Raw genomic sequence first — 27,513 nt, forward strand, 5'->3', positions numbered from 1 at the left:
ACAGCAGGTGGACAGTAAGGATGCGATCAGATGGTAACATAAATTGAAACTCAGTCCAGACAAGATGGAAGTGCTGTTAGTGGGTGCTTCGCCGGACAGGTTGGAGGGCCATTTCCCTGCCCTGAATGGGGTTGCACTCCCCCTAAGGGACAGGGTCCGCAGCTTGGGGGTGCTCCTGGACCCCAGTCTAACACTGGAAGCCCAGGTGGACTCGGTGGCCAGAGGCGCCTTCCTTCAGCTGCGGAAATTACCAGCTACAGCCCTACCTGGATGAGCGGAGTTTCATGAGAGTCACACATGCACTGGTAACATCCCACATAGATTACTGCAATGCGCTGTACGTGGGGCTGCCTTTGAAGACGGTCCGGCGACTGCAACTGGTCCAGAATCGAGCTGCGCGGCTGGTGAGTGGTGGGGCTGCTAGAGAACACATGCAGCCAATTCTGTTCAAGCTACATTGGCTACCAGTTGCTGCCTGGGCCCGATTCAAATTGCTTGTTTTGACATATAAAGCCCTACCTGAAGGACCGCCTCCTTCCATATGAACCTACCCGGCAGTTAAGATCAAGGAGGTAAGAGGGACGGCAAAGGGCCTTTTCGGCAGCTGCCCCCACACTATGAAATGCCCTCCGGACTGAAATGCGTCTGGCATCGACACTGATGACATTTTGGTGCCAGGTAAAAACCTTCCTGTTCCAGAAGGCTTTTAATTGAAATAATATTAGCTGTGGGTCCTGTGGCAATTTTATATATATATTAATTGTATTTTAAATGTTGAATTTTATTGTATTTTAAATGTTGTAAGCTGGCCAGAGACCTTTGGGTAGTGTGGTCAGCATATTAATTAATTAATTAATTAATTAATTAATTAAAGTTTGTGATGAATAACCAGAAAGGGTCCTAGAGTTACACACACACACACACACACACACACACACACACAGCTGTTTCTGTCCTCCTCCCTCTCTCCACTCCCACCATGCTTTTGAAACTGAATATATAATTCAAGAAACTTCTTTAATTTACAAATTTGGAGTTGCAAAATTAAACAGAACTTTTTGGACAGGAGGGATATCATAGTCATGGAGAAAAAGAGTTCATGTCCCACCCTTACCTCTCACCTGATCCTTCCAGGACCTCTGATATGGTCACTGAAATGTGGTGCAAAATAAAACTCTGTCGTGCAAAGCATGGTAGGAACACAAGTAAGAGGCCACCAACAGTAGCTCTACATGCAAAAGGCAGTTGTGTACATCATGAGAGCATGTAAACTAGAGCAGGCATTGCAAAGCTTCGTCAGAGGTCTGTCAAGAACAAGGTGCGATTGGATTAACAGTGGGGGCAGGGGAGGCCAGTGTGTGGTCATTTGACACACAGAGAGGCCGCGAGAGGAGGCATTACAGAGCTTGGAGGATGTTGGAGAAGAGGCGGAGAGGATTGGGCCACTAAGAGGCACCCCAGAGACGCCCTGGTCCCACTCTTTCTCCCAGCCACAGGACTAGCCACCTCACAATGTCTCTCTCTCAAACCACTTCATCACCGGCTCCTTGTTTTCTGACACCCAATTGATGTTGGCCCGGGTCTTCTCCAGAGCCTGCTCAAGGGCCCGGGTGCCCGAGCCAAACCCCACGTCCATGTTGTCTGCTTTGAACTGCTCCAGCTGTCGTGAGAGACAGAAAGGGTGGGGTGAGAAGGATATTCATCATCATCATCTTGTACATTTGTTAAACTATACTCTGCACTGCACACCACTTGCTAAAAGGTTCTTGATAATTTAATTTTCCACACGATCATTACTTTTTTTCTCCATATACATCCCACTACGCTCCACCCACACTAGAAAGGATGACATCGCCAAGTGGATGAAGACGAACAATAATTTATCTCAGTAGCTGTATTTTTAAAAGGGATGAAAATTGAGACTGATTATATCAATTTTCTTATATAAATGTACGTGTGTGCTTCATTTTTCTTTAAGAAAAATCTGTGATTTCATTTCTGCTCTAGAGTTCCAACTGTGTGTGGTCAGTTGCCCTCATGAACGTTAGGAAAGCGAGACTGCCGTCCTGCCCTTGAGAGCCGCTGGCTGTATTGGTTGGCCTGCGATCCTCCAAGCACCTCTCCAGCCCAAAGATCCAGGTGGGGCCTTTGGGAGAAGCAAATCTACTCTTTGGACCCTTTCCTGCAACTTTTCTTGGACTGCGGTTCTCGGGGTCCACCTATCAGTCTCTTTTCCTGTTTCCGTAAAGGGGAGGCAGGGTGTCTTTTCTCGGCCATGTGCTCTCCTGGAGCGTGGGTGCCTCGCTAGACGATGATAATCCGTTCCACTGAAATCGCTGTTTAGCGAAATCATTGTCTAGTGAAAAGCATTTCCCCATTGGAATGCATTGAAACCTGTTTAATGTGTTCCAATGGGGAAGAATCGTCGTTGTCTAGCGAAGATCGGCCATAGGAAAGCCGCTTTGTGAACCGCTGATCGGCTGTTTAAATCGCTGTCTTGCGAAGCTTAGGTCCCGAAAACCCCTGTTTGTGAGCGTGGAGGGAGCTGTCAAAATCCTTGTCTAGTGAAAATTGGTGTGCGAAGCAGGGACCAAACATTGTCCAGCGAAATTCCCCCATAGGAATCACTGTTTTGCGAATTGCTATAGCGATTGCAAAAAGCCAATGTCTAGCGAAAAAACTGTCATGTGGGGTAACTGTCTAGCGAGGCACCACTGTAACTGGGTTTCGGGTTTAGGCTTTCCTATCTGAAATGTATTTGATATTAGTTATTTGATATTCTGTGTCAGGAGACTGTTTCATTGTGGGTCTAACTGGGACTCTTACAGCCTCCTGTGGCTGGATTTTGACTCTAATGCATTGGCAAGTTGTGAACCTGGCTGTAGAGTTTCAGTTCTGGGCCTCCCAGAGGAACAGCCGGCCTGTGGGGCCCTGGGCAAGCTGCACAGTCCCAGGATGTGACCCAGGACGAGGGAACGGTAAACCACCTCTGAGTATTCAATACTTAGAAAAACTCTGAAAGGGTTGCTCTGTGTCAGAAAACACCCTTAAAAAGCAGCATAGATACAGATGAAGTGGAGGATTAAGAAAGAAAGGAGGGAAATGGGGCACATAAGACAAAGACAATAGTGCAAGAGACGATGCTCATCTGGGAATGTTTTCTTTAAAAGGGCAAAAAAGTTCCCAAATGATGAGCTGAATGCATCTCAAGCACCAGAAAGAGGACATGTTGGGTAAAGCAAAGAATGGTGGCCCAGAAGAAAACGGGGGGGGGGGAAGGGGAGAGAAGAGCAAAAACTCCTCAAACGCAAGAGTGAAGTTCACTTTAAACGTGGGTCCCACAAGAAAGGGCCATTACCTGCTTGAGTTCATATTCAGAAGCAAACCTCTGTGTCACTCCCTGGATGAGGTTAGAGAAAGAGAAGGAACCTCCACCATATCTGGTTGCCGGGAAGTGGGGATTGGAAAAAAAATGGGAGAAGGTTAGCCCAGGCAGGTGAGCAGTCCTCCTCCCTGACCCCCCAACATCCACCAACCCTCTCATCATCAACACAACACACTCACTGGTTGAAAAGAGTCTTCCAGTTGGCACGCACAAAGTCCCAGACCAGGCTCTGCCCAATGACGTTGCTCGCAATACTGGTGATAGTGGACGTGGCGTCCTGTCGGCGGATCTTGCTGGGATCCAGAGTATATTGAAGGTATCTGTGGGGTGGGCATGGCCATGAGTTGGGGCACCCTCTCCCCACTCCCCCCCCTCTGTTTCTGGTCCAGCTCCAGAGCCCACGTCTCCTTCTTCATCTCTCTTCTCCTAGTCTTGAGTACGGATCGAATTGGTGTGGAGGCCACAGGACTGAACTCTGGCGCCACAAAAGGGCTGCAGGACGGGCTCCTCCCTGCTCATCCCAGACAGATTGACTTCAGTGCTCCAGATAGCTTTCCCCACACCCAAAACAAAACAGAAAGCCTGTGACGATGGCTAGAAGGCCACTTGCCTCTGGAGGATCCAGGGCTCCTTACTGCAGGTAAGGGCTGAACGGAGTTTGTCAGCCTCAACGACCACAGTAGCATTCTTGAACATTTCCCAGGCAAAGTCCCAGGCCTCCTCACCACCTGTTTTGATGGCGCTGCAGTAGATGGAGGAGCGGAGGTTGGGCGGGATCCTGAAAGCAAGGTAGGAACTATGAGGAGATGGTGGCCAGGGGTGCATTAAAAAGCAAAGGGTAGGATAGGAGGAGAACATTCTTCATCAAAACAAACATGGTAGCAATTAATAATTAGTATGTCCCAAATGTTGCAGAGGAAAAACTGTCTACATCAAAGGCATCAGCATGTTTTTGCTCATCCTGCATAATGTATCATTAAAATGCAAAGGGAAAGCATATGGATATACAAACGATGGAGCACCTGAAATTGTGCAGGATTTTTGGAGAGGTTCACAAGCGGGTCTTACTGGTTCCTAAGCAAAGTCCTTTGCAACGCTAAGTGTCTGACTGGCCTATAAAAGGGGTGTGTTATGATGATCTAGCAAGCTTAGCTGTCGAAGAATCGTAACTCACCAGCACAGCTGTCTAAAAGTGCATGTTTACTTTGATAATGCCATCTGATGATAAAGTGGGCTGCTGTCCGTGGAAGTGGGGGTCTTTAAGCAGCCCCAAGAGGGGTCTGGGTTGCCCTCTAAGGACCTGCAGGAAAGGGTGTGACCCACTGGACAGCCCTGAACATTGAACGAGGGTGAACCAAACCCCAACGAGGCCATGGCCTGCTCCGAGGTGAGAACGTCAACCAGTCCTTTCCTGGCATTTTCAGAAGCAACAGGAAGCAGCACGGACAAGGTAGGCACTTACGGGTTCACAGCAGGGTTTCTCCTCCAGGCATCGAAAAAGTCTGTGGCAAGCCTCTCGCACTCAGAGTTGCCATAGGAGCAGGCGGTGCTGATGGCTTGAATCTGGTTGTACCTGAGTCACAAGGACAAAGCAGTTGGGGGGGGGGGGGGAAGGGACAGAGCCTATAAGAATCTCTGTCCCCTTCCTTTCACTCCAGGAGCTGTTTCCCCTCTACCTCCTGGGGATTGTTCCCCATGGGGCTAATGGGGAAGGATGCCCTCCACCACCACCTGCAACCACAAGGAATCCACTCTGGCTCCCAGGCCATTCTAGTTTCCTTTGGTCCTTCCCTCCCTCCCCCTCCCCCCCCCCACTGCCCCACAAGACTCACTGGTCCATCAGGCTGTTGGGGATGGTGGCCCAGTTGGAGGTGATGTTCTTAAAATAATTGAACAGAGGAGTGACCTGTTTTTGCACATATTTCTGCAAAGGGAAAAGAGAGCACAGCGCTGGATTTTGCCAACTGTGACCTTCACAGCCGCCCCAAGAAGAAAAAGAAGGAGAATTTGGGTGCCTGACATCATGCCCCTTCCTCCCTGACCAGCACCCTCTGTAGGAAACTCCCTCCGGTGCCCATTGCAGTGAAGGAAAAGGGAGGAATCTCTCCTAGGGAAGCCCACGTTGCTGGCGTGCCCTGTCCGTCTGGTCCCCCCCCCCCGACCCCTGGACGTGGCTCACCCTCATGGGCCCATAGACTTCGGAGCGATCGAACATGAGCCGGAAGTAGCCCAGGTTGCTGACGGCAGCACTCCAGGGCAAGTACTCCATCTCGTTGGCCAGGTAGCGTGTCGTGTCCAGGGCCAACACTGTGCTGACGTGCTTGGCTCTGGAAAGGGAAAACAGAGGAGACAGTTCAACGGGGCGGGCGAGTCGGAGGCCGGCTGTCACCCCCTCTCCCACTTCCCTTCCCAGTGCCGCAGCCAAGACCTGTCGGCAGGACTTCCCCTCCCTGCCCTCCATGAAGGCTGGGGCCTGTTTTCAGTGTCTGAGCACCAGTGAAGCAGCCGGGCCACAGAGATGGCTCCTAAGCACGTGCGCTAGCCATCTCTCTTGGCCTCCCTGCTCAGGAGCCAAACAGACCCTTATAGGGATTTCAGGGACAAGGAGGGGTTAGGGTTTCGCAGGGGGAGGGGGCTTCCTCTCTGGCCCTCCGCATTCCCTATTTCTTCTTTCCACAACCTCAGTTGCTGTCTTGGAGAAAACCATATGCTGTACATTTCACATGGGATATGCAGGAATCTCTGATGGGCCGAGTCATGCCCCAGACCTAATTCTGCCCCAAATCTGACACGGAGAGGAACAAAGAGGCTTCTCCAGGGTTGGATTATGTTCAGCAAGTTCAGATGCCCTGCAGTATTTTCATTTCCCACCAGAGGGCATTTGGACACAGGTTTGGCTAAGACTGTTACTTCTTTCAAAGGGACGTGGTGGCGCTGGGGGTTAAACTGAAAACCTCTGGGCTGCAAGGACAGAAGACCAGCCATTGTAAAATCGAATCCACATGACTGAGTGAGCTCCCATCACTTCTCCCAGTTCCTGCCAACCTAGCCGGTCGAAAGCATGCAAATGCAAGTAGATAAACAGGTACCACCTTGGTGGGCAGGTAACAGCATTCTGTGTCTAGGCCACGTGACCACGGAAACAGTCTTCGGACCAACGCTGGCTCTACAGCTTGGAAACAGGGATGAGCACCACGCACTAGAGTCGGACACGACGGGACTAAATGTCAAGGGGAACCTTTACCTTTTTTACCTTGGCTAAGACTGGCAAAAAAGAAGCAAACTGATGGATGGGGTGGAGCAAAACGCAGAAGAGTGGGTGCAATCGGGCTACGATTCCCAGAGGAAGGCGTGCAGGGAAGGAACTATTTGCTCACCTGGCCAGGTTGAAGGCATCATCAATCATCTGAGCCCGGTTCAGAAGTGGAATATCCTGGAAAAGAGCAGGAGTTACTAAGCAGGTTGACCACGAAAGCAGCAGACAAGAGCAGGTGGGTGGGAGGGAGCTAGAAGGAGAAGGGGCCTCTGAGAGCGAAGGGCAACTGGGTGAAGGCAGCCGGCTGCCCGAATCCAGTCCAGTCATGGAAGAGATTCATCTAGCTCATACGCCTGGGTTCTTCCATTGGTTTTGAGTACAGGCTGACATTTCCGGCTGTATCAGAACTGTGGCCCAGTCCCAGCCCCAGGGCCCCCCGGCTGGCCACTCTGAAACTGTTTCAAGAAGCCAAAAGGAAGAGATCAGCAGCAGATGGGGTGGGAAAGGGATGCCCCAGGGCAGCTCCATCAGTCTAAAAAGCACAGAGGAGGTGGGAGGCCAGGGAAAGCAGCCAAGGAAGGCCAGGATGCAACAGGGACAGGCAGAAACACTGGGGTCGGGGAGCCTGAAAAAGTGGCCATTTGCAGAGCAGCACGTGCAGGGACTGAGAGAGCAAGACGTGAAACTCGTAAAGACCCCGTGGATATGCAACCCTGCAGCCCACTTGCTGACCTCCAGCCACATAATTCTGGTCATCTCCTTCCCATCTAGAGACCAGCTGTTGCAGGTGCGGTTCCATTGAGTGGAACAACCTCTAGGCAGACAAGTGAAAGAATATTTGGGGAAGAGCCTTTAAGTCTACCTCGTGTCTGGTCAGCAGCTGCTCCATAAGCCGGTTCCAATTTTCCAAGTCGTAGTTCACCCGGAAATAGCCACTGACATCAATGTTGAGTAACAGCCACTTGTCTGGTGTAGCAGCCGTGGCAAAGGTGTCGTTTTCAGCTGCAAGGAGAAAGAGCAGGGACCTTCTGTCTTGCCATCAAGAGGCAGCAACCCCAGGGTGGACTTTTCTCTCCTCTTTCCCTCCTAAGCTGCTTGGGGAGGAGGTCCCCCAGCCCAATGCCAAGCAGAGCTGCAATGAACACTGGGGAGATGGCCAAATAGCTGGACTGGTGCCACCCCCAGGGGCCACTCCCAGTCAGAGAACCAGGGAACATGAGGTGGGGCAATCTGCAAGACACCGAGGAGCTTCCATCTTGGCGCATGGGAGAGCTGCCTCTTTCCACCCAGCCTAGACAGCAAGGACCCTATATATTTCTCTGCCCAGCTGGAATCAAAGGGATCGCATCCCCAAATACCTGTTTACCAGAGCTATAACTAGACACCTGAGGCTTCACATCTCTGAGTAATGTGAGATTGTCAAGGTAGGGGAGAAGGGAGCGGAACGGGAAGGAACACCTGGATCTAAATGTACAACAGCCATACTAGTCTCATTACACACCTTCCTGTTTTTGTTTCCTTCCACTTGAGGAGGAGCAGCAGCTGGGGGTCATATATGCATGTGGCATGGTTGGGTTTATGGCTCTTAAGCAGCAAATACCAGCAGGTGAGTGCATGTCCTCCGAGCAGCAAATTTTTATGCTCACTAAACTTCAGCAATTTGGATCAAAGCCTCGGTTGCCTCACCCTAGTGATGGCTCTGGCTCTTAGCCACGCTGAGGGCAAGTAATCTGGGCCCTGAAAAGTCAAATCTAAGACATTATTGCAATATCCTCGCTCTGCAGCTTCCTGGGACAAGATAAAATATTAGGATGACACAATTGAACTGTACCTTCTTTGACTGTGAGCCAGTACATGTTTCTTGGAGTATCTGAAGTCATCCAGGAAATAGGGATAATCCAGGTGTAACTGCAGAAAAATGAGACATCAAGTGGGTCTTGGGCCTCCTTTATCCTCATCATTTTATTGTAATGGTTCCCACTTTGGATAACCCAGGTGTTCTTGGACTATAATTCCCAGAAGACTATACCACCAGCTTGCTGGGCAGGGTTTCAGGGAGTAGAAGAGGGAGTGGGCAACTACACAGCAGAAGCTGCAAATGGGTACATGGCTCCATCTAAACTCTCTTTTTTTCTCCAGATAATTTCTCCATAGAACCAAGTGTGCGCTCTGGAACGGAGTCCAGATTTGGTATCTTCATGGATTCTATGGGCCAAGGCTCCCCACTTACTTGAATGCAGAGGGGCGCTCAACAATAGATGTAGGGTCCAGTAGGAAATGCTGCTGGGAGATATGCCCAGTTGTGGTATCCACGGTCACCACTGGGAAGCCCATCTGTAAGGTCCAGGTGTCCATGATCTCCTTGATAGTGCCGGGGAGAACAAACTTATCCTCATCTACTGCCTATCCAGCAAAGGAAGCAAAAAGAGGGTTTTGGCAGCCATATATTGAACGTATCCGATCATTTCCTGAACTCTCTACTGGCTTCAAGGCATATTGATAAGGCTAGGCCTGCCAGTCTCACTGGAATATTTGGCCTCTAACCTTATTGATGGACTTCCTTAGACAGCTTGGAAATAGCCCACTCTAGTTTCTGCGTCAAGAATAGAAGAGGCTGCCTTACAACAAGCTAAACCATCCTTGGTAAAATAACGGTGTTTATAGATGGGGGAGGGGTTGCACTAGATGTAATTTGGTTTGACTTTGATGGGGACAAAGGTCTCTTTCTACCAGGAACTCCAAAGGAAACTCAAGAAATATGGGCTGGAAGCATGTCATGGGTGATGGCAACAGCTCTTGACTCCAGATAAGCATCCCACTCTTCCCCCCCGCCCCCACCCCACTAATTCTGGCTGCCCCACATCCTCTATATCAGGCAGCCTGGAGGCCCTGCCAGTGCCTGCTGTGCCCACTGGCCCCCCAACTCTCAGCTCCTTGCTGCCTGAGCCACTGAACAGAGTTCCTCCTTTACTTGGGGGCACAGACCTACCAGGAAGGAAAGGGGCCAGAGCAACACAGGATTTGGACACAGCAACAAAAGCAACACTGCCTTGTTCCAGGTGCTGTCCTTGCACCTGCCAGGTGTGCCAACATCCAAAGAACAATGCCATCCTGCACGCACTCAAGCCATCTCTATGACACATGAACATCTAAATATGATCCTCTATGCCAGGAGAAGGGACGTGGTGGCGCTGCAGGCTAAACCACAGAAGCCTGTGCTGCAGGGTCAGAAGACCAAGCAGTCGTAAGATCGAATCCACGCGATGGAGTGAGCTCCCATCGCTTGTCTCAGCTCCCGCCAACCTAGCAGTTCGAAAGCATGCAAATGTGAGTAGATAAATAGGGACCACCTCGGTGGGAAGGTAACAGTGTTCTGTGTCTAAGTCGCACTGGCCATGTGACCACGGAAGATTGTCTTCGGACAAAACGCTGGCTCTATGGCTTGGAAACGGGGATGAGCACCGCCCCCTAGAGTCGAACACGACTGGACAAAAAATTGTCAAGGGGAACCTTTACCTTTACCTTTATGCCAGGAGAAGCCTGCCATCTAGATCTGAAGGGAGGAAGGGGAGGGGGCAATACAAGTCGGGGGGGGGGCAGAATTAAAGGAACCAAGGCACCCAGCACTGCCAGACACCATATAGGTTCCCCAATGGCTGGACAAACAGCCTGGGAATTACACTGAAGGCTTCATAGAAAAGGTGGATTTTGCTGGGATATTAGAAGGAAAGGACAGAGGTAGACCAGAGTGGGCAACCAACAGACTTTATTTCAAAAGCCTCCGCAAGCAATCCGTTCAGACCTCTGCTTCTCTTATAGCCTAGCCAGGGCTCATCCATAAATCCCATTTGCTCCTGTTAAAGAGGTGGTTCTGCCATCCATTGATCTGGATTCGTTTAACAGATCTACTTGATGTCACTGGAGACTCCAACTGACCCCTTCCACTTCCCTTCTACTTCAGGATTATTATTATTTTTTCCCCTTGGGAACGGGCCACCCAGTTCATTCCAGATGTGACTGCGCTTGTTTATTTCCACCCTGCCCGCTCCCAGCACACAACCTTCAAGGAGGGATTCAGCCCCCAAATTTAAATCAAGCAGAAAAACAAAGCACTGTCACCACCACCCCCAGGACAGATGATCTGGGAGGGAATGGATCGGAGGAGAGAACCTTTGGATCCGTTCGTGGGGGCCGTGGAGCTGGGAGAACGGAAGCTATCAGATGGGAGGAACACTTGGAGAGATCGGTTGAGGAACTGTGGGTGAAGCCAACACTTCAGGACACCTGAGGGGACCCCTGGGGAATATGCTTCTCAGGTAAAGCTGGCACCCTCATAAAGCAGGAAATATAAATGGTGGTAAAGCCCACAGGAGGGAAGCAGAAGGGCTGGGCTGGCAATGCCGGGCGTCAGTGACATACTGTTGAAAGCCTTCTGACAGCCCAGCAGCCACCGAGGAGATGGCAAACTGGCAGAAAATGTCAAAGTGAACTGAGCACCTGCCCTGGGAAGAACGCATGGGATTTTTTAAAAGGCCATTTCTTTTGCTCTTTTTGTTCCACCAGGATTCAACCAGAAACTGAGAGAAAAGGATGATGAATGAAGAGACTGTACCCTAAGCGGGTTCTCTTGGAGGTCACATGGAAAGGCAAGAGCCCCTTAATGCTCTGGCCCAGCACCAGCCTCCCCCCCCATCATCCCCGGGGGGCCTGCAGGGGCACGGATGCCAGACTGCCAAGATCTGGGCAGGGGTAAAGCTACGGCACATAAAGTCCCAAGTTCCCTTCCTGGCCTGACAACTCTGAAAACATCCCTGCCAACTAAGCTATCTTTAAGAAAAGATATGAAGATGATCAAAGGTCTAGGAAGCTTCTCCTCAGGTGAAAGTCTGGGGTGAACGTTGTGCAATGATTATCCCGGTCTTCCTCTGGAAAGGCCAGAGAAGGGTCAGGGGAACAGCAATCTGCTCTGCTATCAGTGATGGCGGAACAAGAAACAATAAAGGTGCCAGTCAGAGGCAGGAGGGGAGGAGCAGGACGACCTAGCAGGGACAGCTGCCTATGCAACTGCCTGGTGCAAAGCCAAGTCCAGCCAGGACAAAATGGAGGGGGAGGACCCTTCCCACCAAAGGAACCTTTTCTGTGGAAAGAGGCTCCTGGTCACCAAAGGCCACCCAGAGCAGTCCCTTGAGCTGGAGTCGGTGATGGCTGGCATTTTAAAAGGGTTCCCACTCTGCCCCAAAACGTACCCTCTGCAGGTGCACCCAGAGGTCATCGTAGATGGTATTTCCGTACGCAAAGGTGTGAAGGTATGACTGTGGAGAAAAGAAATTTAAATGAGACGGCCTTTCCAAGGGTGGCTGGTTTCCTGGAAAGTCACCCCCTGGCATCTAAGGAAGGGAGCCATGGACTGAGGGCCAGTGTGGATTCTGGCAGCACAATAATCCGGGATCTTCATGTGATCAACGAAACTGAATGCATCTGTAAAAGGGACTGTGAATGAAGCTGCAGCGAAACCGAATCACACAGATTTGGCTTGATGATGTAGCCACACCTTCACTCAGCTTCTTGTCTCAAATTGCAGAGGGGGGGGGAAGGCAACCAACGAAGGACATTCTGCCCACCTCCCACCTTTTGCTTGCCCACCTCAGGTGACAGTGTGGCTTGGGCCACATGACCCATTGCAAAGAATCTGGGAAGTACTAAGTGAGGAGGCACACCCACCCCATGGTGCACCATGGGGACAAGGCCTTACCTGAAGTCCTTTTTTAAAGCGGTCCTCTGTAAGGAATTCCGAGAGCATACGCAACACGGATGCCCCCTGCATGAGAGAGAGAAGGGAGGGACTGTGAAGGGGGAGGAAAGAGGGTTCCCTCCATCCATCCTCTCCCCCAGACCCACATGTGTTACATTCAATGATTTCCCAAAGGATCTTTCGGAAAGAGCAACATTTACATGAGTTTGTGAGCCTCCTAAGGCTCTACAGTGATCTCCCCCAACATTTCTTGACAGAGAATCTGCCTGTGATTACCTGGGGTGCCCAAATGGTAAGGACTGGGAAATACTAGGAGAACAGCTGCAGTTGTCATTTGGATTTCCAGCAGCCGGTGGTTCCATGTACAGGAAGGACAGCACGGAATTGTTTAAAATAAATGCATTACCATGCTCGGGTAAAGGACAGGATGGGTCAAGAACCACACGCATCGTCCCTGAATATCCTCACCTTGCTATAGGCAATGGAATCAAAGACTTCACTGATTTGTGCTGGGCTGTTGATTTCATCTTCTTCGAAGGACAGAGGATGGGAGGAAACCAGCGCATCAATGGCCATCACCCGGTACATTTCACTCGCTACCATCAGGTCTGTCTGCAAATTAATTTCTCAACACTGAAAAGCCTGCCCTCTTTGCATTGTGCTTCTTCCCCTCCAAAGAACTAAGGGGAGGGGGGGGATACGTGCGAGGAATCCCCTCCCATCCCCACAAAAACCCTATGAGGCAGACTGTGCTAAAAGAAAGGAATCGCCTTGTATCTCTGTAGGGCTTTGACTGCCACTCCTCTTGGTCCAGCCTCATCCAGAGGGCACCCTGGATCTCAGAGCCCCTGGGGCAGCATGCTCTGATCATGCTCTCGGGGCACTTCCTGCACAACAGGGAAGCCTTTTTCATCACAAGTAGCCACTCGTCTACCACCAAAGAAGAAGGGAAACCCTGCACCCAAGAAGATGCCGCAGAGTCTCCTCACGGGCCACAAGTGCAGGGATGTTTAAAAGCCAGCTTGATTATCACAAAACATGGGGATTATGATTCTGAGGGGAAATGGGAAGAAGGTTTTGGGGAAGGGCAGAAACCCAGGCAGCACACCCCCTCAGAGCCCCAGCTGGCAGGCATCTGCTCTCCCTGTCTCCGCTGCCATCTCATCTTGGCAAGCAGAACTCCAGCAGCGGAAGACCCTGCCCAGGGCCTTGCATCCCCCTCCCCTTGAAAAGAGGACTTACAATGTTCCACGTGGGCTCGGCTGCATTGGCACCAAGATATTCCACGTATGACGCAAAGCCCTCGTTCAGCCACAGATCGTTCCACCAACGGAGAGTCACCAGGTTCCCAAACCACTGGGGAGAGACAGGACGCTAGTCAGCCACAAACCCTCCATCCTGAAGAACCCATCAGGAGCATGCCAAGTGCCCAGCCAACTCTCTGAACAAATGTTATACAACCCTAGGAGGAGAGGACCTGCTGCCAGAGGATGGCCTGTGGGAGCCAGCCAGCCAAAAAAAAATCCTTTTGCATAGCTCCCAAGCAGCTGCGATACCCCCAGCCCGAAACACAAGAGTACATACCTGGTGGGCAAGTTCATGAGCGATGACGGTCACTATCCGCTCCTTGTTGCCAATGGAAGAGAAGTTTGGGTCAAAGAGCAACGAATTCTCACGATACGTCACCAGCCCCCAGTTCTCCATGGCTCCAGCATTGAAATCTGGGAGGGCCACCTGGTCTAAGGAGACAAGGTCCCATTAGCAGATGATAGAACCACCCCTGGCCTATTAGAGTAACGAAGCTGTTAGCTTTCTTGAAAGCAAGAAGGTCTTTTAAGAAACAACCCCAAGCATCCCTTTGGACCCACAGAATTTTTAATCGGCACTGATAAGCTACGGGGCTTGTGTGTGATGGTATTTAATTCAACTGTGCATTCTAATCATAGTGATATTTTCAGCTACAAGAAATTGAAATGTCATTCTAAGCTCTGATTTTGAAAATGTCGAAGTTGAAGGGGAAAGGGATGGCCTATAGTCTACGTGGCAGAGCCAGAAAGGGACGACCGTGTGGGTCAGGGATCCTTGCTTGAGCGTTCCGATTCAGCTCCCTCCTCCCCCTGAACAGTGAGTGCTCCTTGACCCTGTTTCAGCTTTGCACCCGACATCACACCAACCTGACTTTTCCAGAGGATAACTTGTGTTGTAGTGGCTCTCAAAGAAACTGAGGATGGGCCCAGTGATGTTGAGTGCATAGTCGCCTTGGCCTTCTGCGATGGCTCGGGGACGGCCCCAAATCCGGATCTGAAAACGACAAAAGCAGCTTAAGAAAGGCTGGGCCTAAGTAATCTAGTATATTAGGGGTCGGTCGGTCGGTCTGTCTGTCTGTCTGTCTGTCTGTCTGTCTGTCTGTCTGTCTGTCTATCTATCTATCTATCTATCTATCTATCTATCTATCTATCTATCTATCTATCTATCTATCTATCTATCTACCTACCTACCTACAGTGGGGTCTTGACTTGAGAACTTAATCAGTATTGGAAGGCGGTTCTCAAGTCAAAAAGTTCTCAGGTCAAATCTGCATTTCCCATAGGAATGCATTGAAAACCATTTGATCCGTATCTGCTCTTTTCCGTCCATAGAAACTAATGGGAAGCTGCTATTCCGCCTTCGACCACTAGAGGGGGATATTTTGTTTCTTTTTTTCTTAGGTCAAGAAAGGTTCAGGGAAGGCAGGGAAAATACAGTCCAGGCAGGACAGTACCAGGCAGTCCGAAGACTGTCTCCCAATCCACTCTCTAAACGCTGGGAGGAGTGAGGAAGCAGACAGGCACCCTTTTCACTGGCCAACAGTTAACTAAAAGTTCAAATTTTGCACTTTCCCTGCCTCTCACGTGGTTTTTTTTCAGTTCTTAACTCAAATCTAAGTATGTAAGTCAAGTCAATATTTTCCTATGAGAGCGGTTCTTCAGTCAAAATGTTCTTAACTCAAGCCGTTCTTAAGTCAAGACCCCACTGTATCTATCTATCTATGAAAGTACAGCCAGCAAACCAAGTCACAAATCAGTCAATCAGCAGATAAAGATCTCCCAACATGTGCTAAGTCAGACAAAAAGTCAATCAAAAAAACTTTCCAAGGAGAACGTATCCTAAATACAATAGATATAGTCCATATTATTCCACTTCAGATGTCTAAGTTTGAGGAGGTAAAAAAAGAAAGAAGAGGCAAAGCCAGGTGATTCAGCATTCTGGGCAGCTTTCCAGACCTTGAGTGAAGGGAGATAAGATAAGGTTTTGTGGAATATAGAGTCCTAAGGAAAAAAAATAATAAAAAAGGGAAGAGCAGTCTCTTTCAGCGTCATCACAGATTTTCAAAAACGACAAGAAAATTAAAATAATGAAACCCAAAATTTAAATTTTTTTTTCAACCCCTCCCCCAACCACACTCAACAGAAGAAATAAAGTCAAAAAGAAAGGAAATGAAACCCCAATCTATTCTCTTTCGTAATCCAAGGTGTCACTCCGGTCATAAGCAGTTTTCTTGGACAAAATCAAATCGAAATGGATAAGTAATCTTCCTTAAATAAACTTCCAGCAAGCTTTAATTAGGTTCTGGTGAATAAACTTCCAGTGGGTGTAGGCACCTTCAAAGTGATTAGTATTATTCAATAATGTTCATTAGTAACAGAAACACTAAAGGGAAACTTTACAGATAAATAGTTCAGCAGCTCATCAGGCTGAGATCTCTTTTTAACAAGCTTTAATGCTCTGTGTTCCTCCCGTCTTCTTCAGCAAACCATTTCTCCCTTGTTCAGTCTTCCAGCCTACTCTCACCTATCTTCATATATCACTATAGCTTTATAAATGTTCACCTCAAATATAGTAATGTCATAAATCTGTTTACAGCAATATCTGTAAATCTTGGATATATAGTTAGAATGGTAGGCTGATATACAATCACAGCATTTATTTATTTATTTATTTATTTATTTATTTATTTATTTATTTATTTATTTAATACCCCACCTATCTGGCCCACCGGACCACTCTAGACGGCTTCCAAATATAAAATCAAATAATAAAACATAGACAAATACATAATAATCAAACAAGAACAGCAGTAAAAATAAAAAGGAAAAGTAAGAAAAAATCAAGAGTTGGCTGGAGGGAAGGCCTGAATAAACAGCCATGTTTTTAATTGGGTTTTAAAGGTGCCCAGCGTGGGGGCCGCGCGAATCGCCGGAGGGAGATTGTTCCAGAGGCAAGGAGCCACCGCCAAGAAGGCCCGGTTTCGTGTCTTCTCCTTCCGGGCCTCTCTCGGCGTCAGGCTCCTCAGCCTCACCTCCTGACTCGCGCGGCTGATCCGGGTAGACCTTGGTGGGAGGAGGCGTTCCACCAAATATCGAGGTCCTAAACCGTTTAGGGCCTTATAAGTGAGCATTAAAACTTTGAAGTTGACACGGAAACAGATGGGCAGCCAATGCAATGCGGCCAGCGTTGGAGAGATGTGTTGATATTTTCTCACTCCTGTAAGGAGCCTGGCCGCCGCAGTCTGCACCACCTGAAGTTTCCGTGTCAGCCTCAAAGGCAGCCCCACGTAGAGCGCGTTACAGTGATCTAATCTTGAGATTACGAGCGCATGCACCAAGGTAGTGAGCGCCCCCATGTCGAGATAGGGTCGCAGCCGGGCAATCCGCCAAAGATGGAAAAATGCAGTGCGAACTACCAACGCCACCTGAGTTTCCATGGTGAGCGTCGGGTCCAAATATATGCCGAGGCTGCGGACCCCACTCTTCGCGGCCAAGGTGGTCCCCCCAAATGTGAGAGAGCCACCCAAGCCACCTACCACGGGGACGCCCACCCTCAGAACTTCCGTCTTATCCGGATTCAGCCTCAGTCCGTTCTCCTGCATCCATTGCAGTACGGCCCCCAGGCAGCGCTGAAGGGAAAGGACAGCATCACCTGCAGTTGGTGAAAAGGACATGTAGAGCTGGGTGTCATCGGCATATTGATGACACGAAGCCCCACACCCCCTGATGACCCCACCCAGCGGCCTCATATAGATGTTAAACAGCATTGGGGAGATAATCGACCCTTGTGGGACCCCACAATTGAGAGTCCACAGGGCTGAGACATTCTCCCCAAGCTGAACTCTCTGGGGATGGTCCCCCAAGAAGGAACGGAGCCAGGCCAGTGCCGAGCCACCAATTCCCAACTCAGAGAGCCTCCCCAGGAGGATACCGTGGTCGACGGTATCAAAGGCCGCCGAGATGTCGAGGAGGACCAGCAGGGAGATTTTGCCCCTGTCGGCCTCCCTCAACAGGTCATCGTACAGGGCGACCAATGCCGTCTCAGTACCGTGACGCGGCCTGAAGCCCGACTGAAATGGATCCAGGGCATCCGTTTCGTCCAGGTGAGCCTGGAGCTGATCGGCCACCACCCTCTCAACCACTTTGCTCATGAAAGAAACATTGGCGACGGGCCTATAATTGCCAATTTCGTCCGCCACCAAACTAGGTTTCTTTCTTATGGGCCTAATGAGTGTCTCCTTGAGGGTGGATAGAAATCTACCCTCAAGGAAAGACTCATTTATTATTACTGTGGCCCATTCTGTTGTTATCGGCCTGGCTGCTTTGATTAACCAAGCCGGGCAAGGGTCCAAGGAGGAGGTGGTGGCTCGGCAGCAGTCAAGCACCCTGGAGACGGAATCAGGCGTTACAGGCTGAAAAGAATCGAAAGTCACCGGGTAAGACTGGACATCTGGCTGGACATCTCTGCTCGACTCACTGTTTTTAAAAATGGAGAGAGCTCCCGGCAGATGGCCTCCACTTTAGATTTAAAAAAGGCTGCAAACTGGTCAGGGGAAAAACTAGGGGGAGGCCTATCACCTGAACCAGTTCCAGATAGGTCGCGCACTATACGGAATAACTCCGCCTGCTGGTTGGACGCTTCGCTTATCCGGTTAGCGAAGAATGATCTACATGCAGCCTTTACCTTAGTCAGGTAAAGGTTAGTTGCGACCTAGGAAGAGTTACTTTTAAATACAGTACTAGATAAATATTAACAGCTACATAATTAATAATTAGAATTACAAAATACTGTTATAGGTCTGAATTTGGACTTTCCTTATACAGTATATTGTATATATTCTCCTATGTTATCTACTCTTAGAAGGGATTATTTAGAATTATTATGAAAATAATGATTTTTATTGTGTTTGTTCAAATCCACCCCCTCTAAATGTATCCTTGTCCCAGTTATCCCCTACCCTGCCCTACCCTTTTAAAGATGATGATGATAATGATAATGATAATGATAATGATGATGATAAGAATAAGAATAAGAATAAGAATAAGAATAAGAATAAGAATAAGAAGAAGAAGAAGAAGAAGAAGAAGAAGAAGAAGAAGAAGAAGAAGAAGAAGAAGAAGAAGAAGAAGAAGAAGAAGAAGAAGAAGAAAGTCTGGGCCCACTCCACCTGCCATGCCCAGAACATGGCCAGCTTAGAGGTACCTGCCCTGTGACCTCAAGGTTCCTGAGGAGGCCAAGAAAGAAATCACCCTCCTAGAAGGACTCCCTCACTTCTCCTACCTGGATCGTGCCCTCATACGTATCCACAGAGTCAAACTGGCTGACAATGAAGGCAAGCAAGTAGGTGGACATTTTGACGGTGGTCTCAAATGTGGTCCTGTTCCAGAGCTCCCCATTTTCCATGATCATCTGCTCACTGCCTGAGAGGAGAAGAAAGGAGAACTGGGCCTGTCAGGTGCATTATCCTCCAGCCCAACTGCCACCCCTTCGGCTTGTGATCTCAGACCGACACTGACACTGGCACCCCAAGGAGAGGAAAGGAGGGGGTGTGCAGCACAAGAGACAGGTTCTTCCCACCCAGCCACTCTCCCACCACAACCGAGGACCCGCTGCTCAGGGATGGAGTGCCTCTTTCCCAGACAGAACAAAAACTTCAGACTCTGAATAAACATCAGGAAGAACTTCCAGGCTGCTCTAACTGCGGAGCTGTTCAGCAATGGAATGGACTGCCATGGAAGGCAGTGGACTCTTCTTTGTCTAAAGTTTTAAAACAGAGGTAGGAAGACCACCTGTCCGGGATATGTTACCTGTGCGTATCCTGTATAAGGAGCGGGTTGGACCCAAAGACCCTTGGGGTCCCTTCCTGCTCTACAATTCTATTGTGATCCTTGAGGCAAGACTAGAAAAACCCACCAGAAATCCTTGGAATAGTGCTGCATCTGCCGCTCTTAAGCAATATCAGCCACACTGGGCTTGATGGACCCAGGATCTCACTCAGTATCAGGCAGCTTCTGTGGGTCGCCCCCATTCAGCCCCACAAATGCCAACAGAATTGCAACCGTTGAGGTTCCTGGATCGTCAAACTCAAATCCTCAGTTGGTGTTCAAGTACCACTGACTGGCCCCATGTACCCACAAGCATGCTGTCACAGCAGGCTCAACACACTGGGGAAATGGTCCAGTTCCTGCAGATACCAAGAGGCCTTCAGAGTTGAAGACCAATCCTTCCCTCATCCCTCTCGCCTTCCTTTCTCCGCCCCCCCCCCAACTTTCCCCTCTTGACTTTCAGGGAAGCATTTACTACCCCCTTGACAGAAGAAAAGAGGGATAGGTGGGGAGGAGGCCAAGGTGCCCCGGCTTCCTCTAATCCTGCACCGAGCGTGTACCTTTCCTCCCCCTTTGCCCATTATTCCCTTACTTTGGACAGGCATGTTGGAGAGGGCCTTGTGGTCAGACAAATGGATCAGCACCACCGAGAAGCTGGCCTTCATGGCAGGCTCATCAAAGCAGGGGAAGGCTTTCCGGGCATCCGCGGCTTGCATCTGCGTGGTGGCCAACACCCTGGAGGAAGAGCAAAAAGACTGCTCGACACATGGAGCTTGCCACAATATCTAGCACCACCACCTTAATTTTAAAAAAAAATGCCCCACCAGCCATCTAGGAGCTTCTCTAGGTCTTGAACACACACGCACAGGCAGAGTAGTGTACAGACATAGGGCTCACAGGGTCACGTTGTCAGTCTCCATTGGCAAGAACAATTACCTTCCCTGTCCCCTTCTCCTGGCAGTTCCCCGCTAAGCTTCCTTCTCCACTGCAACAGGAACGGGGGAAATTGCCAGCAATTTACTGAATTCTCCTTGTTGCTTTACTGCACAATGTATTTTGGAGTCTCGCAGCCATGGACAATGGCCTGGTCAACCATCTCTGCCTAGTGGAGCAGAAAGCTGCGGGACCTGCTTTGTTGACAGGGCTCAACATGGCAGACTGTATTTGTGGGTTTACTTGGATGCTTAAGCCATGGAGTCACAATCAATAGCTGCATGTCAGAATTTAATCATTTCACACAAGTGTGCACCTGTGCATGCACACACGCATACATGCACAGCCAGAGTGCACCTTTGCGTCTGACTGAAGCAAAGAGGGAGGCTGCTCATCAAGAGTGAACAAGGAAATAAGAATGCTGAGGTTTTGCAGGAGCGAAGAGGCCCCATGCTCAGAGGTATATCTCTGCAATTTCTCCCTGGGCTGGCACAGGTCTGGGTCCCAGAGCTTGGCCCCGCATTTCTTAAAGGAGTCCTCCGCAGTGCATCAGCTTCCTGCAAAGCCATTCTGCCCCTTTCCTGCAGAGCCCCTACAAATGTCTCTTCCTGACATAAGCCAAAAGGAAAAGGGCAGGAACGAGGGACTGGAAGCACCTGCTCTCTCTCAGAGCTTGACATTCAAGAGTTACATCAGGGATAAATCACCTTGGTGAGACAGCTCAGCACAGAAAGCAGCCGCAGCAGCCATGCCGACAGCAACGTATGGCTGCGGGAGGATCAAAAAAGGAGCTGAAAACCAGTGGGAAGAGGCAGCACATGGTTTTGAATAGAAGGAAGGAGTCAAACTGTCCCTTCTTGCTGAGGTTCCTCAACCTCGGTGATTTATCCTCCAAGCTTTTCTATAAGGGTTACCAACTAGAGGCCAGGTGGGTTCCTGTCTCCTTCCACCTGCATATTTTGCCCCTGCTGCTCCAGTGGATGCCACCTTCCCACAATTACGTACCACTCTCAGCCTCCAGGTTCTTTCCTTGCTCTTTCGCAGACATGTAGGCTTGCTGGTGGGCCATATTTGCTGCTTGGGGACAACTCACCCCTACCCACCCATGAAACATTTCCCTCCCACCACTTCCTTCCACCTACTTGGTTTGGCCATCCTCAACGTATTCACTGCGGTAGAAGCCAGCCAGGTCATCTGCCAGCTCGCCAATAAAGCTGGTGTGCAGTTCATAAGCTTGGCCTTGCTGGAGAAGCCCACCGAGCTGTACCACCAGGTAGTCCCTGTTTTCCTGTAGCCATGTCTGAGTGATGCTAGGCGGCACGGCACTGTCCACTCCAGTTAGGGAGGCGAGGAATCCCCCTCGGCTCGTGTAGTTCAGCTTTTTGCTGTGGATGAGGATGAGGTCTGTGCTGTTCTGGCACCTGAAGCGCACTGTGCTGTTGCCATGGAAGACGTAGAGGCCATCACCGTTGCGAGTCAGGAATGGCCTGAGGGTGACATTGTAGTGCTCAGGGACTAGGCTTTTGGGCAACCGGTAGCTGTTCCAAGGATTGTCTGGCTGGGTTGTGTTGCCAGTGCCTGTAGTGCTGATGGCAGCGTTGCCGGTGGTGCTGATGCCAGCATTGCCCGTAGTGCTGGGCCCAGCGTTGCCTGTAGTGCTGGGGCCGATGCCACTTGTGCCAGCACCACCGGTACTGACGGCATTGACTGCTGTCGAGCTGCTTGGGGTCGTGGCAGACACAGCATTTTTGGTCTTTTGCTTCTCCTGCGCGTAGACAACCGAAAGGGCGATGATCGTGGCCACAGCAGCCAGCCCAAGGACAATAAAGCCAATGCCCAAATTCTTGCTAATAAAGAAGCCTTTGGCCATGGTTGGGATGCCAGGAAGGAGTCTGTGAGAGGAAGGCTCAGTTAAGACACTGCATGCCTTTAATACCCTGGCTTAGGATTTATTACCCTGGGTTAACTAGTCAATCATTTAACAGCCAAGAGGTGGGTAAAGGTCACTGCTATAGTACTCCCTAGCCTTGAGCACAGTATCTTCTCTTGCCTTGAGGGATAGTTAATGGAGAACTGTTTGTCCAGGTACTGCTCCTGCAGAAAGGGAAAAAAAAAAGGGGGGGGGGACACTCAGTAGCTTTTAAGAATGAGCATCACTCCATCCTGAGCAAATTTGACTCATGGTAAGGATGGGATCAGGACATACAATGAAGGAAAACGGCCCAGGAAAACAGGGGATCAGGGTCTGGGGCTTTTGGGTCCACTGATTTTACCACCTCTGGAAGGAAGAAGAATAGCTGGTGACTTGTATTCCACTCTCTCAGCTATGGATTCAGAAAGATTGTTGTATTCTTGCTCTACCATGAGATCCTGGAATTCTCTCTTCTCTCCCACCCCATTAACATGAACGTATAAAAACATGTGGGTGGGTAAACTGGAATTTGTCTTGCGAGGGCACAACTGCTCACCTATCTGTGCTCTAGGGAAGATTTTTGCACTAGGTCCCAGTGATGGACATCCTGGGCTTTGCCTGAGGGTATGAAGACAAGCCACAGGTATATCCAAATGTGAAGCCAAACTTGCCGTTTGGTTGAGCGGCTTTGTTCGAAAGGCTACTAACAAATCAGAATGATCAGAGTGTACATATGATGTATTGTTTGTTTTGCAGTGGCTCACTTCTGCTTTCTCTCCTTCACCAACACCTGGAGCAAAAAGCACAAACAAGACCTTCAAATGTGCTTTTTCGGGACATAAAGCAAACTGCTTCAAAAGGCAATACATACATGCTATTTTGGCACACAATTGCTGAAGATAAATAATCAGACTGAGACATCTGTATTCGTGATTGTCTGATATTGCTCCTTTTTAAAGTTTAAAATGCTTCTCATCTCATAATCTTTTCATTTTGAAGTTCTTGTTTAAATCAAATTATTATCCATATGCTGTCTCATCAGCTATATTTTTTAAAAGGATCCCTCCATTGTGTAAGCTGGTCAATAAAGCAACTGCACATGTCATGCGAAAAGTTAGTCAACATCCTGAGTTGACAAACTGTTCAGCAGAGAAGGTGAACCTGCCATAAGTGGTATCAAGGTAGAAAATAAGTACTGTAACCTGTTATATTCTGTATTGTTTATTCCCCAGAATGTTCTAACTAAACGCATCCCAATAGCCTTGCCTCCGTCACTGGCTGCCCCCCATTTTGGAGGGGAAGAAAAGCATAAGAAGAGAGCCGAGTCCTGGCAAGAACCTTCAGGACATGCCTCTGTGTGTGTGTGTGTGTGTGTGTGTGTGTGTGTGTGTGTGTGTGTGTGTGTGTGTGTGTGTGTGTGTGCATGTGTGTGTGTGCGTGCGCGTGCATGTGTGTGTGCGTGCGTGCACACACACACACACACACACACACACACACACACAGAGTCTGAGCTCCCCCCCCCAGATCTTTCTCTTGACTTTGCTAGATACTGAGAACTTGCTGAATTTCATTTAATGTCATGAAGAACTACAGCCCTTCTAGTTGGAAGGAAAGACATTGAAAAAGGCTGGGAAGTCAGTTTACCCACATTGAAAGACACCTTTCACATAATGTATGCCCATGGTATACCTGGAGGCTGCTCTTTGTTTGTTTGTTCCCCAAAGGGACACAAGTCAGCTCACATCATCAAAAGACCATTTTCAAAAGCTCGAAACAGTAAATTGACAAATATTTAAAAAAGAATTAAACAAGCATTATTTTAAAAAGAGAAAAATAAAATCAATACTAAAACAAATTTAAAACAACAGCGCCCAAGCTCCATTTAAAAATCCCTCTCAGGCCACCAGTCATAAAGGAAAAGCCTGCCTGACAAGAAAGGTCTTTGCCTGCTTGAGGAAGGACAGCCAAGATGGGGCCAGTCTGGCCTCCAGTGGGTGGCAGTTCCAGAGTCTGGGAGCAGCCACAGAGAAGGCCCTCTCCCATGTCCCCACCAAGCACACCTGTGAGGGTGGTGGGACCGAGAGAAAGGCCTCCTCTGGTTATCTTAATGCCCAGGCAGGCTTACAGAGGGAGATGCGGACTTTTAGATAGCTTAGACCCAAGCCGTTTGGAGCTTTATAGGTTAGAACTAGCCCTTTGAATTGTGCCCAGAAATGGATCAGCAGCCAGTGGAGCTGCTGTAACAGAGGAGGTATATGTTCCCTGTTACCAGTTCCAGTTAGCAATCTGGCTGCTGCATTTTGGACCGGCTGAAGTTTCCAAACACTTTCCAAATGCAGCCCCACATAGAACACATTACAGTAATCCATCTGAGATGTAACTGTGTCACCATGGCCAGATCAGACACTCTATAAAATACTCTTGTCATCCTGCCTGATCATTGCCTCATTTCTGTGTATTTCTGCAGATGATGCTCCTATCCCAATCGTGGCTGATGACAGATAATAATCAGGATATGCCCCTGAAAGTAATTTTCAGACCATTCCATATACACCAAATATTATTTATACATATGTAGCTCTCAAGAGCGATGGCTTCTTGTCTCCTCTTCTTCTTCTGGGACTTTATCAATTAATAATGTCTTGAGCGAGTTGCAACTCGAAATGAGCCTTAATCATACATCTCCATGACCAAAACATCACTCTCTTTAAGATACGCAGAGGTTTCTCACTAACGTTTCTCGCCTGAAACCTTAGTGTTGTGCAACATATACAGTGGTGCCTCGCTAGACGATGATAATCCGTTCCACTGAAAACGCTGTTTAGCGAAATCATTGTCTAGCAAAAAGCATTTCCCCATTGGAATGCATTGAAACCTGTTTAATGCGTTCCAATGGGGAAGGATCATTATTGTCTAGCAAAGATCAGCCATAGGAAAGCTGCTTTGTGAACCGCCGATCAGCTGTTTAAATCACTGTCTTGCAAAGCTTAGGTGCTGAAAACACCTCTTTTGTGAGCGCGGAGGGAGCTGTCAAAATCGTCATCTAGCGAAAATCGGTTTGCAAAGCAGGGATCAAACATGGTCCAGCAAAATTCCCCCATAGGAATCACTATTTTGCGAATCGCTATAGCGATCGCAAAAAGCCAATGTCTAGCAAAAAAACTGTCATGCGGGGTAACTGTCTAGCGAGGCACCACTGTATTAACACCTATTGTGGTCAGTACGTTTGAGAGGGACTTACACCAAAAATGACACTTTGGACAAAAAACACTTCCGACCCATCTCACAGGGACCATTGTTTGGGATGTAGCTTGTTTTGGTTAAGTGTCATCAGGCATTGGGCCTGAGAGATAACTTGCACAGAAACGAAGCACTGGGCTGGACATGGCACATCTCATGTTCTGGCTGTCATGGGAGCATGTATGGCTTTCAGATGACTATCCAGTGACTTATTCCTCAATGTGACTTAGGGCCATTATATGTTGAAACATTTTGCAACAGAGGAGGGGGAAAAACTCTTTTAATCAGAGGGTGCTAAAACATTAGGCTAAACTCCAAAAAGTTTAGGCCCAATAGAATTTGTTAATCTTTAAGGTGGTTGTTCTAAAAAAAAAAAAAAAAAGGGACCAACGGTTTGCTTTTCTCTCTCCCTGTCTCAAACCTACGATCTGGGTTGGCCTGGAGCTCATTCAAGTGAGCAGCTGTACCGTCATAATCCCACTCCTTACCTGAGCTGCTTGGGTTGAATAACAAACTGAATTACAAACTCTTTGGGGCCTTGTGGAGGAGGTCCCATCCTCTCAGCGCACACGCATGACCCTGTTTCCAGAAGTGCTGCTGACTCTAACTTCTCCTCCTCCTCCTCCTCCTCCTCCAGTGGAAAGAGGACCCAGCTCTTGCGACTCACCTTGTTACCCCCATTCCCAGCTTGCTCTCTCTTTGCGGCTGTTTTTTCCACGGGTTCCCCGCCCGGGCTGGGTCCCAGGCAGCTTTGCCTGCTCTCTGTTGCTCTCTCTCTCTCTCTCTCTCTCTCCAAATCCGTCACAAGGAGAGGGTTCCTTCCAAAGCTCTAAAGGAAGTAGCCAGCCCCGCACTGATCCTTCCCTGTCTTAACTCTTGGGCTGCTGGCCTGGTCAGAAAGCAGGCAGTGGGACAGATCAACAAGAGCCCTGCGTTGGGAACAACTGGGGGCGTTAGCAAGCTGGGAAGCGGGAGCAGAGCCGGCTGGTGAGCGTCTCCCTCACACCACACCATTGGGGGTTTTGCTGGCCCTTAAGCACTGCCCCACATGAACACAGACTGGAGACACACAGAGAAAGAGACAGCGACACCACAATCCCCGTGCACACTGAAGCCACCTCCCTTCCAGCTTCTAGACCATCACATCTGGAAAACATCTGTGGATAAATACTCATCAAGGGAGGAGGAAAGAAGGGCTGTAAGCTGAGATCCCCTTATGGGGGTGGGAGGAGATGGAGGCTGTGCACATAAGGCTTCAAGCTTTCTTTCTTGTTTTCTACAGCCCCCTAAGAGAACCAACAGTTTCAATGCCAGTCTGGTTCCTAGTTCACTCAAGCAGTTCTGGAGCAACGAAGCCTGCTGAGGATCTGGCATTTTACCCACTTCCTCTCTGCTGCAGCCTGTTGGCCCTTCCAGTCCTGTCCAGCCCTGCCCTGCGGCCCAAGAGGTCATCGAGATGGAACTGAGGCTCCAAAAAGCTCCTTCCTTGGGGCACCAACCAGCAGCAAGCCACCAAATGTGGTGGCAAAATCATAGGGGCATTGCTGTAGGCATGAATGGCTCAGTGGTTTTTAGGCACCTGGCTGTGGAGCCAGAGGTTGGGAGTTCGATTCCCCTGTGGGGTTCCTTCACAGGGGCTGGACTCGGTGATCCAAAAACTCTCTTCCAGCTCTGCCGGGCAGAACTCCAGCCGTGGGCAGTTCACTTTCTGTTAGCCTCAGCTCCCCATCAGTTAAACAGTGGTCTGCCTTGCAGGGTTGTTGTCTTAGCAAAAACAACGAAACCACATGCGAAGCTCAGCGATAATTTTTTAAAAAGTCCAACATACATGAGAAATCACAACAGCAGGCATAGAATCCCTGGCCCAGCTTGTCTTTGGAAAGCACAGAGGGCTCTATAGAT

At 49.2% G+C, this 27,513-nt stretch overlaps 1 protein-coding gene across 1 annotated transcript; it reads right to left on the minus strand.

The window, feature by feature from the left end:
* Positions 1-998: 998 nt before the first annotated feature.
* Positions 999-26,466, minus strand: ANPEP (alanyl aminopeptidase, membrane). Its single transcript, XM_072981614.2, has 21 exons — positions 26,279-26,466; positions 21,602-22,553; positions 20,119-20,261; positions 18,982-19,121; positions 14,568-14,694; positions 13,978-14,132; positions 13,636-13,749; positions 12,862-13,005; positions 12,394-12,459; positions 11,888-11,953; positions 8,872-9,044; positions 8,473-8,549; positions 7,504-7,643; positions 6,763-6,818; positions 5,565-5,712; positions 5,218-5,309; positions 4,848-4,958; positions 3,996-4,163; positions 3,565-3,705; positions 3,359-3,440; positions 999-1,660 (listed from the first exon to the last, which is right to left on the minus strand). The coding sequence occupies exons 2-21, from the start codon at positions 22,327-22,329 to the stop codon at positions 1,508-1,510; spliced, it is 3,024 nt and encodes a 1,007-aa protein (XP_072837715.2). The 5' UTR covers positions 22,330-22,553; positions 26,279-26,466; the 3' UTR covers positions 999-1,507.
* Positions 26,467-27,513: the final 1,047 nt, after the last annotated feature.

The sequence above is a fragment of the Pogona vitticeps genome, chromosome 12 (genome assembly GCF_051106095.1).
Source record: "Pogona vitticeps strain Pit_001003342236 chromosome 12, PviZW2.1, whole genome shotgun sequence".
In the NCBI taxonomy this organism is placed as follows: Eukaryota; Metazoa; Chordata; class Lepidosauria; order Squamata; family Agamidae; genus Pogona; species Pogona vitticeps.

Bases quoted from the DNA above. Each gene is read 5' to 3' on its own strand.
- ANPEP (XM_072981614.2), bottom strand. From the start codon at position 22,329: ATGGCCAAAGGCTTCTTTATTAGCAAGAATTTGGGCATTGGCTTTATT. The intron at 13,006-13,635 runs GTAAGTCCTCTT...ATTAATTTGCAG, and splicing joins CCGAGCCCACGTGGAACATT to ACAGACCTGATGGTAGCGAG. The intron at 11,954-12,393 runs GTAAGGCCTTGT...TTTTCTCCACAG, and splicing joins GCTTTAAAAAAGGACTTCAG to TCATACCTTCACACCTTTGC.